The sequence below is a fragment of the Pristis pectinata genome, chromosome 9 (assembly GCF_009764475.1).
Source record: "Pristis pectinata isolate sPriPec2 chromosome 9, sPriPec2.1.pri, whole genome shotgun sequence".
Taxonomy (NCBI): Eukaryota; Metazoa; Chordata; class Chondrichthyes; order Rhinopristiformes; family Pristidae; genus Pristis; species Pristis pectinata.
The window spans coordinates 60,924,448-60,940,867 of record NC_067413.1 but is presented as its reverse complement, the minus strand read 5'-3'; the positions used below and the strand labels follow the sequence as shown (position 1 = coordinate 60,940,867).

General features: G+C 38.5%; 1 protein-coding gene across 5 annotated transcripts in view; it reads left to right on the top strand.

Moving 5' to 3' along the window:
- The window catches only part of lrrcc1 (leucine rich repeat and coiled-coil centrosomal protein 1), a 98,624-nt gene that overhangs the window by 56,476 nt on the left and 25,728 nt on the right, over positions 1–16,420 (top strand). For all 5 annotated transcript variants that reach the window (XR_007956896.1, XM_052023198.1, XM_052023195.1 and 2 more), the window contains exons 13-15: positions 5,747–5,948; positions 9,412–9,597; positions 15,778–15,952. Coding sequence is in view for 4 of the 5 variants with exons in the window: in XM_052023198.1 (XP_051879158.1) it covers positions 5,747–5,948; positions 9,412–9,597; positions 15,778–15,952 (563 nt within the window). In the remaining variant the exon portion in view is untranslated. The remainder of the gene's footprint in view (positions 1–5,746; positions 5,949–9,411; positions 9,598–15,777; positions 15,953–16,420) is intronic.

The following is a 16,420-nucleotide window of genomic DNA, read 5'->3' as shown; positions in this document are numbered from 1 at the left end:
ACTATTTCTGACGTTTCATAAACTTTCCTTGGTATTCTGCCCAAAATTCCTTTCTCAACCAACATTACTAAAAATAAATCAAATGATTGAATGACTAGTTCATGTTTTCTTGTCCCTGTGATTTTGTACACTCAATTTGTTGACTGTGATGAAGCTCAGTTCAGCGAGTAAAGAATAATGAGAGGCACTATAGACTTTGTGCTCTCCATCAGGAGACTTGTCCCCTGGGAGAACATTTGGACAAAGATCAGGCACGCTGTTGAATATTGATTATTTTAGCTAAGTATTTCCCAAAGCTCTGGTTTGAATGCTGACTCATCATGTTATTTGTGATTAACATTTTTAGCAAAGATCATAGATGCAAATGTATTTGTGTCTGGGAGAATGGGCATGTGAAGGCTGGTCTTCAATCAGTGTATTAGTTTTCATTAGGAACTAGTAGGCTATTTCATTTACTGAACTTTGTATTCTAATTCTGTAATTTTGCTCATCTTTCAGTTTTCAGTACTGACTTAATACTTGCATTATAATTTGTCTTCTTACAGATGCTAATTGCCCATCTGTATATTCTTAATAATTTCTGATTTTGATTCAGATTGTCATTCTTTCCAGTTTTGCTTCCTCCAAATTTGCAGTTATTCATTTTTATCAATTGATTCGCAAAGGAGTTAAATACTTTTTAATCCCCACATTTCTATGATATGAAGGATTTAAAATATGCTTATTGTTTAGCCCGTTGTGAATATCAAACAATTCCCTAAACCTTTGAGGATATTTTGGAGCTTGCCTTGTGGTGTCACTTTATCTAGCTAACAAATGAACAATTACTACCACGAGCTTAACATCAGTAAGATCTTTGCCATTCATGAAGTAATATTTAAGCTATACAGTTTGTTATTCTGAAGGCTGCTTGTACCTACAGTCCAAATGGTAGCAGAAGCAGCTACAAAGTGACTGAAAAAACAGTGGGGAATGTGACCTCTGTAAACAAATTGATGCATCACTGAGCACTATCAATGTTGAAAGGAAAGAATCTGATTTAAGAAAAAAGAATACTTCATGTCCTTCTCAAGATGGCTTAAATTAATTTACACTCCAAAAGTGTGTAATTGAGTAGAGACTGCTGTAACTGTAGAAAAAGCAGAAGCCAATTTGAGCAGTGTTAGATTTAAGTGTTCGAGAGTTCAAAGCCCTATTGTATTGATGAGAATGATTGCTTTATTAGGTATCTATATCTGATTAGAATGCATCAATTATGCAGTTATATTTTAAATCAATGATTCCTATATTTAACTTAAATACCCTCTGACTATAGCTCTCTACTCTCTAACACAGGAGCAAACAATGCTGGATGGTAAATGAAATGTTTTCTATCTAGACCCATAACATGGGTACAACACAAAAGTCAGTTACAGTAAATGGTCTTTTCCTTGCAGATGTCATGAAACATTATTACTGTAACATTATTTCTGAAGATAATCATAGGCCATATAGAACATGGAACAGTACGGGCCCTTCAGCCCATAATGTTGTGCTGACCTATATTAATACCTACACTCCCTCCTACACAGCCTACAACCCTCCATTTTTCTTACTTCCATGTGCCTATCGAAGAGTCTTTTAAATGCCCATTCCAGGCACACACACTCTGTGTATAAAACAAAACCTACCACCGACATCTCCCCTAAGCCTTCCTCCTCTGACCTTAAAATGATGTCATCTGGTACTGGCCATTCGCACCCTGGGAAAAAAGTGCTGGCTGATCACTCTATCTATGCCCCTCATAACCTTATACACCTCTATCATGTCGCCTCTCATCCTGCGTCACTCCAAAGAGAAAAGCCCTAGCTCACTCAAACTTTACTCATAAGTCATGTTCTCTAATCCAAGCTGCAGCATCCTGGTAAAACTCCTCTGCACCCTCTCTAAAGATTTCACATCCTTCCGATAATGAGGTGACCAGAACTGAACACAATACTCTAAGTGTGATCCAACCAGAGTTTTATAGAGCTGCAGCATTACCTTGAGGTTCTTGAACTCAGTCCCTCAAATAATGAAGACCAGCACACCATGCACCTTAACAAACCTATCAATTTGCGCAGCAACTTTGAGGGATCTATGGACTTGGACCCCAAGATTCCTCTGTTCCACACACTGCTAAGAATCCTGCCATTAACCTTGTACTCTGCCTTCAAGTTTGTTCTTCCAAAGTGTATCACTTCACACTTTTCCAGATTGAACTCCATCTGCCACTTCTCCGCCCAAACCCTGTCTATATCCCGTTGTAACCTATGACAACCTTATACACAATCCACAACACCTCCAACCTTTGTGTCATCTGCAAACTTACTAACCGTCCTTCCACTTCCTCATACAAGTCATTTATAAAAGACACAAAGAGCAGGGGTCCCAGAACAGATCCATGCAGAACACCACTAGTCACCGACCTCCAGGCAGAATACTGTCCATCTACTACCACCCTCTGCCTTCTGTGGGTAAGCCAATTCCGAATTCCAGCAGCCAAGTCTCCATGGATCCCATGCCTCATGACTGTCTGGATGAGCCTCCCATGGGGAAGCTTTTCAAATGCCTTACTAAAGTCCATATGCACCACATCCACCAAGCTACCTTCATCTATTTGTTTTGTCACCTCCTCAAAAAACTCAATCAGGCTCATGAGGAACAACCTGCCCCTCATAAAGCTATGCTGACTATCCCTAATAAGACTATGCTTCTCCAAATGCTTGTAAAACCTGTCCCTCAGAATCCTCTCCCAATAGCTTGTCCACCACTGACATAAGACTTGCTGGACTATAATTCCCAGGATTATCCCTATTACCTGTCTTGAACAAGGGAACAACATTTGCCATCCTCCAATCCTCTGGTACCAACCCTGTGGCCAGGGAGGACACAAATATCATCGTCAGCGCCCCAGCAAACTCTTCCCTCGCCTCCCGTAGTAACCTGGGGTATATCCTGTCCAGCCCCAGGGATTTGTCTATCCTAATGTTTTTCAGAAGCTCTAACACTACCTCTTTCTTAACCTCAACATGCTCCAGCACATTAGCCTGTTCTACACTGACATCACATTTGTCAAAGTCCCTCTCCCTAGTGAAGACTGAAGCAAAGTATTCGTTAAGGACCTCTCCTCTGCCTCCAGACGCATTTCCCCCTTTATCCTTGAGCAGTCCTATTCTCACTGTAGTCATCCTCCTGTTCTTTATGTATGTGCAGAATGCCGTGGGGTTTTCTTTAATTCTACTTACCAAGGCTGCCTTATGTCCCCTTCTAGCTCTCCTGAGTCCCTTAAGCTCCTTCCAGGCTACCTTAATTCTCAAGAGCCCTGCCTGATTTTTACTTCCTAAACCTTAAGTATGCATCTTCCTTCCTCTTGACTAAATGCTTCACCTCTTTCGTCGACCATGGTTCCTTTACCCTACCATCCTTTCTCTGTCTCAGTGGGACAAACCTATTCAGAACCCCATGCAAGTGTTCCCTAAACGGCCTCCACATTTCTTCTCTGCATTTCCCTGAGAACATATGTTCCCAATTTACACTCCCAAGTTTCTGCCTAACACTGTCATAATTAGCCCTCCCTGAATTTAAAAAAACTTTCCCATATCGTCTGCTCCTATCCCTGTCCACGGTTATGCTAAAGGTCATGGAGTTGTGGTCACTATCTCTGAAATGCACACCCACCGAGAGGTCTGTTACCTGACCAGGTTCATTGCATAGTCTTAGATCCAGTATGGCCTCTCCTCTAGTCGACCTGTCTACGTATTGTGCCAGGAATCCTTCCTGGACACAGCTAACAAATTCTGCAACATCTAAACCTTTTGCACTAAGGAGGTGCCAATCAATATTAGGGAAGTTGAAGTCTCCCATGACAACAACCCTGTTATTTTTGCACTTTTCCAAAACCTGCCTACTTATCTGCTCCTCAGTGTCCTGGTGGCTTTTGGGGGGCCTATAGAATACTTCCAATAGAGTGATCGTTCCCTTCCTGTTTCTGACTTTCACCCACACTGACTCAGTAGACGATCCATCCATGATGTCCTCCCTTTCTGCAGCTGTAATACTATCCCTCATTAACATTGCCACTTCCCCACCACTTTTACCTCCCTCACTTTCCCTTTTGAAACATCTGAACATCAAGCAGCCAATCCTGCGACGGCCAAATCTCTGTAATGGCTGCGACATCGTAATTCCACGTACTGATCCATGCTCTAGGCTTGTCACCCTTATTTTACTACTACTCACATTAAGTAAACACATCTAAACCCATCCAACTGACTGTGTCTATACCTTATCCTCTGCCTATCCTTCCTTGTAATCTCTCTGCCCATTGCATCTACCTTTACACCAACTGCTCCATCATCTGACCTAACACTGGTTCCTATCCCCCTGCCAACCTAGTTTAAACCCTCCCCAACAGCTCTAGCAAACCTGCCTACAAATTCAGCTGTAACCCATCCCTTTTGTATAGGTCGTACCTTCCCCAGAAGAGATCCCAGTGATCCACAAATCTGAAACCCTGCCCCCGTACCAACTCTTCAGCCACACATTCGTCTGCCATATCTTCCTATTCTTACCTTCACTCGCATGTGGCAAGGGCAGCAATCCAGAGATTACCACCCTTGAGGTCCTGCTTTTTAGCTTCCTTCCTAACTTCCTATATTCTCTCTTCAGGATCTCATCCCTTTTCCTATCTATGCCATTGGTACCAATATGTACCACGACTTCTGGCTACTCACTATCCCTCTTAAGAATGCTGTGGACTCGACCTGAGACGTCCCTGACCCTGGCACCTGGGAGGCAACATTATATCTGGGAGTCTCGTTCTTGTCCACAGAATCTCCTATCTGATCCCCTAACCAGTGAATCCCCTATCACTACCGCACTCCTCGTTTTCCCCCCACTCTCTCTGAGCCACAGAGTCAGTGCCAGAGACTTGGCTGCTGTGGCTTTCCCCTAGTAGGTCTTTCCTGCCCCCCCCCAACAGTATCCAAAACAATATACTTGTTATTGAGGGGAACAGCCAAAGGGGTACCCTGCACTGACTGCCTATTCCCTTTCCTGATGGTCACCCAGCTACCTGCATCCTGCAATCTAGGTGTGATGGCCTCCTGGTAGCTCCTATCTGTCACCTCAGTTTCCTGAATGATCTGGAGTTTATCCAACTCCAGTTCCCTAACACGATCTGTAAGGAGCTGCAGCCGGATATACTTCTCACAGGTGTAGTCATCAGTGACACTGGAGGACTCCCTGACTTCCCACCTCCTGCAAGAGGAGCATACCACTGCCCTGACTGCTATTCCTACTGTTCTAACTGTGCAATAACAAAGAAAAGAAGAGAACTTAGGAGAACCTCATCTTAGCTTCCGCTCACTTACTCTGCCTCTTCATGCCGAAACCTCTTGAGCCAAAGCCTCAAGGTCCCAGTCTTACACTGAGCCACTCCTATAATGTGTGCTCCACTTGAGCTTACCTTCTCTTTATTGGCTGCTGCTGCCCAATTAGCTAAACAACGAGACTTGATGTACAAACTGCTTCCCGCTCTCGCTCCTGTAAAATAATACAAAATATAATTCACCCCTTGCTTCTAATTTGTCTTGCAATCCTGTTTTGTTTAGTAAACATTTTTATATAATATATTACAGTATATATTGTTTTATTTTAGATTAAACTAGTTTCAAAATATGCTCCTTTATTAGCATTATAAAGTGACAATGCTTTTATTCCATAGGAAAGAAGTAGAATCCAGAGTTACTTTAAATGGGCCAGAATTTCAAGATGCTGTGTCTCGAGAAGTAGCAAAAGTAGAAGAAAGACATGCTCAGGAATTGAAAGGATATCAAGAAAAAATTGATCTATCTAATCAACAGTATGATACTTTGGAGGATGAATTTCGGATGGCTCTTATTATTGAAGCAAATCGGTTTAAAGAGGTAATTTAATGGGCATAATTATATTTTTACATAAATTCATCTTGAGCCTATAAGAATTTGTTAAATTAAAATTTGCTGTTCTCTTTGACAGCTACCACTGTAACATTTAAAGATGGTTAACACATAGAGTCATAGAGAAATAATAGCATGGAAAATAGCCCTTTGACCCATCAAGTCCATGCCAACCATCTACACTATCCTACCATAACCCATTTTATTCTCCCCGTATTGTCGTAATTTCTCCCCAGATTTCATCACTCATCCACACACTAAGGGCAGTTTACAGTAACATATTAAGTTGTTAGAGCTCATTTCAGCCAACAAAGTTAAATATAGAAATTAGCTGACTTGTCCCTTTCTTTATAACCACTGGATAAATATTTAATATGCATAATTTAAGCTGCACTTTAAATAATTGAAAACAGACTCAACAATTATATACAGGAGTATGTTAATAAACATTAAAATGGTTAGACAAGTAGACTAATGGGTTCAAATATTAACAAATTTGAGAAAACAAAGTGACCAGTTTAAAAACATATCTAGATTTTAGCAAAATGGACAGACAATTCAAATTTTGTATAGATTTTTGGTATGAAAGCAGAAAATTCTCATATCCTCCTGTTATATTACTCTTTTCAGGTAAAACCTATAGAGAAAAGCAATGTTTCACCTCTATGACCTCTCATCAGAGCTGGCAAAAATTAGAGTATAAACAAGTATTCCAAAGTACAAAGATGTAAAAAGTAGTTAAAGGTGGGAAGAACTAAGTTATCAAAAAGAAACAATTTAGATTTTTGTAGACTTTCTTGAAGTCCTTTATAACCAATAAATTACTTTTAAAGTGTAGTCATTTGTAATGCAGAAAACAGCAGCCAATTTGAGCACACCAGGCTTCTATAAAAGATTAAAACGAAAACCAGTGAGATGTTCAAAATTGTTGGAGCCAATCCTCTGCTGAGATCCATGTGGATCTACCAGTGGATAAGTTCATATTGAGCTAATCCAGAGATGATACTGCAGGGTAGCCTTCTGCTCAGTGGAGCACTTGGTGCAGGACACTTTTGTTGCACCAATTTTTACAGCATAGCATCAATTTCCTAGTTCAGATGGAACAGTGGTGCAACAGTTGAATCTGCTGCCGCATAGCTCTAGTGATCCAGGCTCAATCCTGACTTTGGGTATTGCCTGTGTCTAGTTTGCATGTTCTCCCTGCGATTGCATGAGTTTCTCCCAAGTGCTCTGGTTTTCTCCCACATCCCAAATACATGTCAATAGATTAATTGGCTTCTGTAAATTGCCCCCAGTGTAGGTGGGTGACAGGAGATTCCAGGGGTGGGGTGTTGATGGGCATCTGAGAGCATAGTTACTGGAAAATAAGTGGGAGTGTGGGATTGTGCAGCTGATGGGAATGTTAACTGAGAGTTGGCATAGACTCAGTGTACCAAATGGCTGCCTCGTATGCCATAAGAAATAAGGAGGATGAAAAATTCACTTGCAGAAATCAAGCCAGATTAACTTGTGCAAATATAGTAAACATCATAATAAATGGGAGAAATCAGCTGCAAGTGAGGTTTCATTAAAATGTTTTTGTGTGTGTGTGCATGCTTAGTTTTGGAACTTTTCTTAATATGTCTGAGTGCTTTTTAAATGTTAAAGACATTCCCGAATGTTAAATAACGGTGACCACATTGATGGCCAGTTAGCCTCTTAAGTGAGGTGTGACCAGCTGTGCAGCAAATCTGCCAAGAAAACTGGGCACTTGTGCTACACCACGTTCTGACTGTTCTGTTGGAACCTTGTGCTCTGGACCACATTGGAAGAAATGGTATGGTCCAGGACACACACGATCAGCAATGCTGGCACAGTGGAAGATCTGCTACCTAAAGTTTTGTGAAGAGGCAAATTAAGAATAGTTATTTCTGTAGGTTGAGGATTTAGTCAATTAAGGAGAGAATTTTAAAGTCACAGAGGGAGGAGTTGGGGTTATTTTATGCAGATATTAGATATAAAAAGAAAAGTAAAGTTAATAATAATCTCTACTTAAAAAGATAGTGGATAAATAATTCAAACAGAAACCCATTGAGAGGTAAAAGAAGAAGGGAAGGCATATGGCACTAACTGGGTCTTCTGAGCTAATTAAAGTTTAAGCTGAGAAAAAAACTGCCTTGTGTATTACATTAAATTCTTAACACCCAACCTTTGATTTTGCCATGCTTAAGTGATGCTTTTCTAGTGAGAAGTTTTTTTTAACAAAAAACACCTCGATGCCAAAGGAGCTCCTGTGCTTGTGGAAAGTGAATAACGTCTTGAATATTTAAGCAAAGAAAACTCAGCATTTGAAACATTTTGATATTTAAAATGCATATATGTTTTATATTACAGGGTCATGAATGAGGGAGGCTGTGCGGTCTATTTCCTGCAATCTCCTCATTTGAGCATCTGATATTTCTTTGTTAAATTATTGTGGTTTTTGCCTTGATACTTAAAGTCCATACCAAATGTACATCTCTCTGTATGGAAAACTTTCTGATGTTAATCTTAACTTTTAGTAATTTGAGCCTGTATTCTATAGTTTACTTTGAAATAATTTTTATAAAAACATTATTAGGTGGAGCAGGCATTGACTATGTGGTGCCTCAGGCCTCCTCTCTGCCATTCAGTAAGGACTTGGCTGATCTGATCTTCACCTTAACTTCACTCTGTTGCCAGTTCCCTATAAGCTTTGACTCTATATTCCAAAAATCTCTGTCTCAGCCTTGAATATATTCACTGACTCATCCTCTGCACCTGCCTGAGTTAGAGATCTTCTGAGAGAAGAAATTCTAACTCATAAATAGGCAACACCTAATTTAGAAAATGTGTCCTCTCGTGCTTACTTATCCTACAAAGGGAGTCAGCCTCTCAGCATCTACCCTGTAAAGCCCCTTCAGAATCTTTCCACTTATCTTTTGCATACCTAATGCCTTTTTTGTTGCTCAAGATTAAGTTTAGTGCTGGAAAAGGGATAGTAATTTGTTTTTAAATCAGGATCAATATTTCATCTTCTAATACAACTGAACCTAATTCTCTTTGCTTGCTTAGAGTTTAGATTTTTTTGCAAATTGTCACTGAGGAGCCCTGCTGTGGCAGACCTTTGTCGTAACATGTGAAGGAAATTGATTTTAATCTAAGGAATCTATGTTATAAGAAGCTCTTGTATAATAATTAATATGCAAAAATGAACTCAAATATATCAGCTTAATGTGATCCAATAGAAGTTTAAATCTCGGTAATCAGGCTACATTCTCTTGAGACTTCAGATGACTTGGGAAAAAAAAATGATGGTATGCAATACAAAATATTTAGCATTTCTGCATTGACTTCAAGGGTAAATAATTTTGAACAAAATGTTTGGCTGGAAGAACAATTAATGCTACCTTGATTTGCATCATGTTTAGTCTGTAATTTTTTTTGAATACAGGTAAAGAGTGGATTTGATCATGTGACTGCAGAGCTAGCAAACAATAAATGGGCACTGGCTCAGTCACAGCAGAAGGAAAAGCAATTGGGGACATTGGTTCAGGAATTGACCACCATGGTGAAAGAACAGAAAGTGAAGATAGCAGAGTTGGCAAAATCCAAACAGGAAACAATTTTGGAACTAAAGGTAAAGTGGACTATGAATAGTTTGACATATTCAGTAGATAATGAAAATAATGAAATTGAAATGTTTTTGCACTGTTAGTATCTTGTTCTCTGTTCTCGTTTGTTCCATTTTTATATGATGACATAGTAAATATGTTATTCATGTCCCCTCCGTAACATATTGGTAATGCAGAACAGCTCAATCGCTATTGAAATGTAAAAAAGATTTTCTTAAATTACTAGTTCTGATGTACCTCATAAGTTAACTGATTTTTTTCACATACTAACTAAATTCTGTGTATAAAGCATTGTAACTATTTTCTGTCTTCTACTTAAGTTCTCAAGATTGAAGTTTTGTTTTATTGAGGCATATTTGGAAACATTCAGAATTTCTCAGTCTGTCATATTTGAATTACTGCGGCAACCTGCATTCTAAATTGATCAATTTAAGGCTGGATTAAACTACATATTTTACATGTTTTATTAATCAAAATGCCTTCAATTTTAGAATAGATATCCAGTGTCTGGATTTTGTAGAAGGTAACAAAGTTGTCATTCAACATTGATTTCGGAGAAAGCTGCCCACATAGATCTAGTAATCTGCAGTACTCAATTTTTAACTATTGGTTATTGCCAGGCATTGGGTCAAGTGGATCCCAGGTATTCAGCATAAGATATTGTAAGGCAGCTGGATGTGCAGCTGAAAAATTCTTGCACTAAAATGCTTACCATATTGATTGTGTGAAATAAAGATTGTAATATATATACTGTGTGTGTGTATTATTAATATAAACTTCAGTTATTTTTGGAGCACTAGTAATTATGACCTAATGTACAATTTAAAAACTCCCAGCCTACACAACCAAGCATAACAATGTTGCAGGATTTCACGGCTAGAATAGTTTATAAATGCCTCAAGCTATTGTCAATTCACTGATTCGCCATGATTACGCTGGGGATGATTGTAAAATGGTATTGCCTGTGGAGAAACATGGAATCGTTGATGACAACTATTACATTTCCATGTTTAACTGCACATACATACTTAAGAAATTGCTGCTGGTTCCATTATCCAGTAACAGTGAACATAAATAGTTTCACTGATGTTACAACTCCAAAATCCGGGCTTTTCATTTGTAATGTGCATTTCTCTTAATTTTAATAGATGCAAGGTTGAGTCAGTTATGTTGATCTAAAATCTTAACGTGAGCTGTTGATGAATATTTTTGCACTTTTATTTGAATTGAGCAATACAGTTTTTTTTAGGGGGTGCATTTCACTCCTGGAAAATGCAAGTTGAAAAAAGTAAATTCTGTGCAACAAACAATCTGCTGAGGAACTCAGCAGGTCATACAGAAACTGTGGAAGGAAAGAAATTGTCAACGGTTTAGGTCTAAACCCTGCATCAGGACTGAGAGTGGAGAGGCAAGATGGCCAGTATGGAGAGGAGAAGATGAGTGGCGTGAAAGGATTCCGAGGCGATTGGTGGACTGAGGAGGGGTGTAAGGTGACAGGCAGGCAGGTAAGATTCCAGCATCTGCAGTCTTTTGTTCCTCCAAAGTAAACTTGTCTCCTTTCCCACATAAATCCCACGAGAGCGAATTTTATTCTGTATCTCAAAATTTTGAGTAGTGATTTGTAGATGAATAGTCATAATGCAGGGGTCACCTGTACAGTTAACAGAGCAAATTGAGAATTTAGTGCAAAAAATTATGACATATATCACTACAGTGCATGTGGAAAGTGTAAAAGCAGGTAGGCCTTTCAACTCCTAGCACCTGTTCAGCCATTTGGTAAAATTGCTGACCTTTTACCTTTGCTACTTTTATCTCCTATCCCCATATACCATGATTCCTTTAATATCTAAAAATCTATTGATATCTAGACTCTGCTCAGTCACTGATCTTCCTACACTTGTGAAGAGGGCATTCCGAGGATTCACTCCCCTCTGCATAAAGGAATTTCTTTTCATCTCAGTCCTGAATAACTGTGAGTCCTGGTTCTAGACATCCCAGATGGGAAGCATCATCCCTGCATCTAGCCTGTAAGAAATTTGTAAGTTTAATGAGATCATCTCTCATTCTTCTAAGCTCTTGAGTATGGGTTTGGTCTGCTTAACCTGCATTAATTCCATTCCAGTAATCAATCTGGTGAACCTTCATTGTATTCCCTCTGAGTGTATACTTCCCTGGGTGGGAGACAAGATCTGTACACATTATTCCATATGCCATCTCACCAGGCCCTACTTAATTGCAGACTTCAAAAGTACGAGAAAAAGGTGAATTTAAAACAAAAAAACTGCAGATGCTGGAAATATAAAAACAGAAAATACTGGAAAGGTTAGGCCACAGCTGTGAGATGAGAATGTTAACTTTGCAGCCTGGCTTGCTGAGTATTTCTAGTGTTTTCTGTTTATGTTATGCAAAACAAAGTTCTAGAAAAGTAGAAACTGATCTATGAGGAACGCAGCACCTAATACAGAAGTATTCTTTTTTCTTGAAATAATATGGCATATTTGATGTGAAAAACACAGGTTTTTTTTATGGATTGCATATTTTTCACGTAGAGAATCTGAAATTCCAAAAGGTCAGAATTGTGCAAATTGAGCATAACGTACAAAATGTGTTGATTACTTTTATCCTGGTTTCGTAGATTCTGTATAGTTTTTGTAAAAACCTGAATCGTCCAGTTTAAGCAGCTACATTGTAACCTTAGTCAATAGTTTATGCAGCAGTGACAGCAATAGTTTGACAGCACTGAATACTAATTCAGTGGGTGTTATAACCCTTGGGTGGGTTGCAGGTGTGAAAAGAAAGGACTGCTATCTCTGCTCCTTTAAGTATTGAGTTGTATGGGTGAACCATTTTGTTAAAATGGGAGGATTGCTCAGATAGCTCTGGTGCAGATGAGATGGTCATCCACCTCGATGTGGACTGTGTTTGCCAAGAAGATCTGGGAAGAGATGCAATGGCCTTTGCCAAGGTTCATCCCAAGTAGCTGTGTAACATGGATCTGTACTCTATGGGCTTTACTTGGGGACACACAAGGATAAACATTTACTTTTGTGGGAAGATCAACAAAGTGAAAGATGCATTTTGATTTAAGAACATAGAACAGTACAGCACAGAACAGGCACTTCGGCCCACAATGTTGTGCCAACATAGCTAATCCCTCCTACCTACAGAATGCCCATATCCCTCTATTTTCCTCTCATTTGCCTGAAACTTGTTGGCCTTCCTTGCTAGGAGATGTCTGCAACTAAATGCTACTGACACATTCCAAGTTGCAGGGGAATGTGTTGAGGGACACACTGAAGCTTGGTGCAGCCATCACAAAGGCCCTGTGAGGAAGGACCATAGTCTAAGGTCCTGCTGCCATTGGATGCTGAGGGACTGGGCCCTGTGTAATGGACTCTGAGTAACAACCCCTCAACCATTCTGCCGATGCAGTGTTTAAGGATGAAACATTAATGACATTAATATGTTGTAAGGGAATGTATTGAAGTGCCTGATTGTATTTACAGGTTACGAAGTCCAACTTACGGACACCCCGTACATATGAATGAGTTCCCATAATATTATTAATTTCAAAAGTTCTACGTATCTTCATTCCTGCGAACAGCAGAACTAGTTTCCTCTCTCTTCACTTTTAGTAACTGTTCTTTCTTTTCACTCTAATGTGCTTTTGATGCCAATATTGTGGAGTTATGGTTATTATATTGAGTGATTTTTTTTGTGTATATTCTGACATGGACAAGATCAACATATGGATGTCTGTAAAAATGGAATCCATTCATTACGCAAGGACAACCTGTACTGTATGTGTCAGAAAGCTAAGTTTTTGGAAAGAAATATTAGTTAAAATGGGTTTCCTAAAAAAATATATGGAAACCACATTCCTAATTACTGATGTAGTTAAACTGTCAATCTGTAACTCAACATCCATATTATAAACTACTTTCAACAGATTGATAGCTCCCCGTAAAATAAGAGTTCTGAGGAGGAACACATGATGAAAAATGAGTACTCCAGGCCCTGAAAAATATATAGCATATTGTAAAGAAAGCATATCGAACAAATGTAAATCCATTAATTTCAACCAAACCCAGTTTTGGAAAGAGAAACAAAGTTAACATTTCAGGTTCTTTCCACAGATGCTGCATGATCTGCTGACCGTCAAAGTCCGACAATTTCTGTATTTGTCTCAGATTTCTAATATCTGCAATTTTTGATTTTCATTTTTTTTTGTAAAAGGCGAGTTATCTGCAACAATTTAAACCATTAAACTGGTTTGGTATTCTTCTGAATTTATCAATTTTAAAAACCTTTATTTTTAAAAGGGAAGAAATTTCACAGATTTGATTAAGGTTAAAGCATTTTAATGGCAATTCTTAATCATAAATGCAACTTCTATCAGAATATTAAGAGAGAAATACTTGTGTAGAAGAGGTCAGCAGGAGCTTTTTAATCTACTATAGACTAATTTATACAGCTAATATAGATATATTTTAGCTTTTTAGTTTATTATTGTACCATATTGATAGTCTAGGTCCACAAGAGCGCTGGTAGAGTTCTCCATCACTTCCATGCTGGTATAGATAGGTTGTAGGCTCTGTGTGAAGCTCTGGGTGCTGGACACCTTCATTCAAACATTCTGTGACCAGCCTGCCAAAAATTGTGCATCCTCAACAATTTTCTTTTGTAGGGTGCCTCATTGAGTTATTTCAATCAACCTTGACCTCTGGTACATAGGAATTCTTACTACCCTTTCCCCCTGTCCTTACTGTTAGCCTCTAACACCTAATAACCTCCCACCGCTACCTGATTTCTACACAGTGCATTGTCAAAATCTAACTTTATGGTTGTGGATTTCAAATCAATTGGTATGTGTCATCTTCATTTTCTTCCGCACTTCGGTCTGGTGCTTCTGGTTGTCTGAGAAACACTTGCAGGTAGAGTTAGGATAAGGGGTTGAGTACATAAGAGGTTCATGCTTTGAATATAGCTTGTAACTCAGTGTACAACTTGAAAAATTAAAGTGCAAGTAAATCATCTTCACAAAGAGCATTTGTTCCTTACGATGTTTCAGATGGTACAATAGTCATATGACTTTTAACTTTTTTTGTATACATTTTCTTTTTGTGTAGACTTTCTAATTGCCATTCACAAACCTGTATAATATTTCATTCTTCCACTGACCAGCATAATAGTACAGTAGCAATGCCTAAGAAAGAAGCAGTTATTCCCTTAAAAATGTAAAGCTGATATGAAATCCACTGAATGCTATTGCCAGAATTGAAATTTTGAGGATGAAACTTCAAAGGCATTTGAAAATCACTATCATAATAGTTTAATCTATACTGGAAATTAGACACATGCTTTCTTTCTTTAGTTTGCTAGCCAGTATGGTTTTGGCCAACACCTAACAGTTTTGGCCTGTGATCTAAACAAAAGGACATTCTCCAAGTTGCCAGTGCACCAAGATGCACCCTCATGAACTGATCTATCTGAGAATAATTACACTTATCTTGGCATTGGGTTGAATTTTTTGTTGTTGGTAAGAAGCCCACTGATTTCTGAAATTGGGTCAAGAATGCAAATGTGAATCATGAAAGATTATCATTAATTTTCTGTAGTTCACAACATATAGCAATTCAGCCACTGCTGTTCAAAAGCCTTAATTTTGATCTTTGTACTTAGTTTTTGTTGTGCACTGTAGTGTCTTATTACAATTGATAAAGTATTCAATTTTAAACAGTTAAAAATTTGATCATTATTTTGTTGAAATACAAATGGATATAATAGAACTCTGTTATATTCAGTTAAGGCAGGCAAATATGGTTATTAAACACTTTGCACAATTGAACATTATCAAGTTGTGTTATATCTGGAGCACATGCTCTTGTAATTCAGGCAAAATTGCAATGATCATCACTTGTATGTGGTAAAGTATCACTCTGCATTTCAGTTTCATACATAGCTATTGCAGATTGGCAAAATAAGCTGTGTGGAATCTTTTTCATAGTTTTTTGAAAGTGACATGGGATGTGGACTTCCATGTAGGATGACCTATCTACTTCAGTTTATGTAATTTCAGTAGAAGAGCGGCAGAAAAAGTGTTTCACTGAGAGAACTGCAGAAATTGCTTATAAAGATTTTAGTAAACAATTTAATATTTGAAATTCTCCTCAATTGTGATATAGAGCCGGATCCGAGCATTTGAACATACAGCTGAAGAAGATAAGAGAAAAACAGTTCAGATTGAACTACTTAAGCAAGAAAAATCTAGAATGATTTCACAGCTAACTGCACAGGAGTCTGTAATTGATGGCCTTCGAGCTGAAAAGAGGATCTGGGGACAAGAGTTAGCTCAGCAAGGTGAGTGTTTTACTTAACTAAATCAATTGGAAAAAATTACCTATTGAAATATTCACTTTCACATGTTTAACTTTAAATCCAACAAAGTGCTTTTACCAATTATTCTTCCAAAAACTTAACTAACAAAGGGTTTAATCTGCCCATGAGTCATGTAGGTGGGGAAAATGAGCTGAGGGGGCAAAAATGCAAGAGAGCAGCATCATTTTACTTGCTGTCAAGAAACAAAATAGTTGCAACAACTCAGTTTTTTACTCATAAAACATTTACAGAAGCCATTCAGGTTTTCTTAAGTTTGATCTATTTACATATTATGAATCACCAACAATTGGGCAAACGCGTTGTACATCATTTGGTGGAATATACTTGGGTGTTTATCAACCAAATCTGCGATTAACATTCAAAATTAATTTGTTGCCTTTGAAGCATTTGGAATCTCTTGCGGATGTAAGAGTACAACAAGGTTATTGC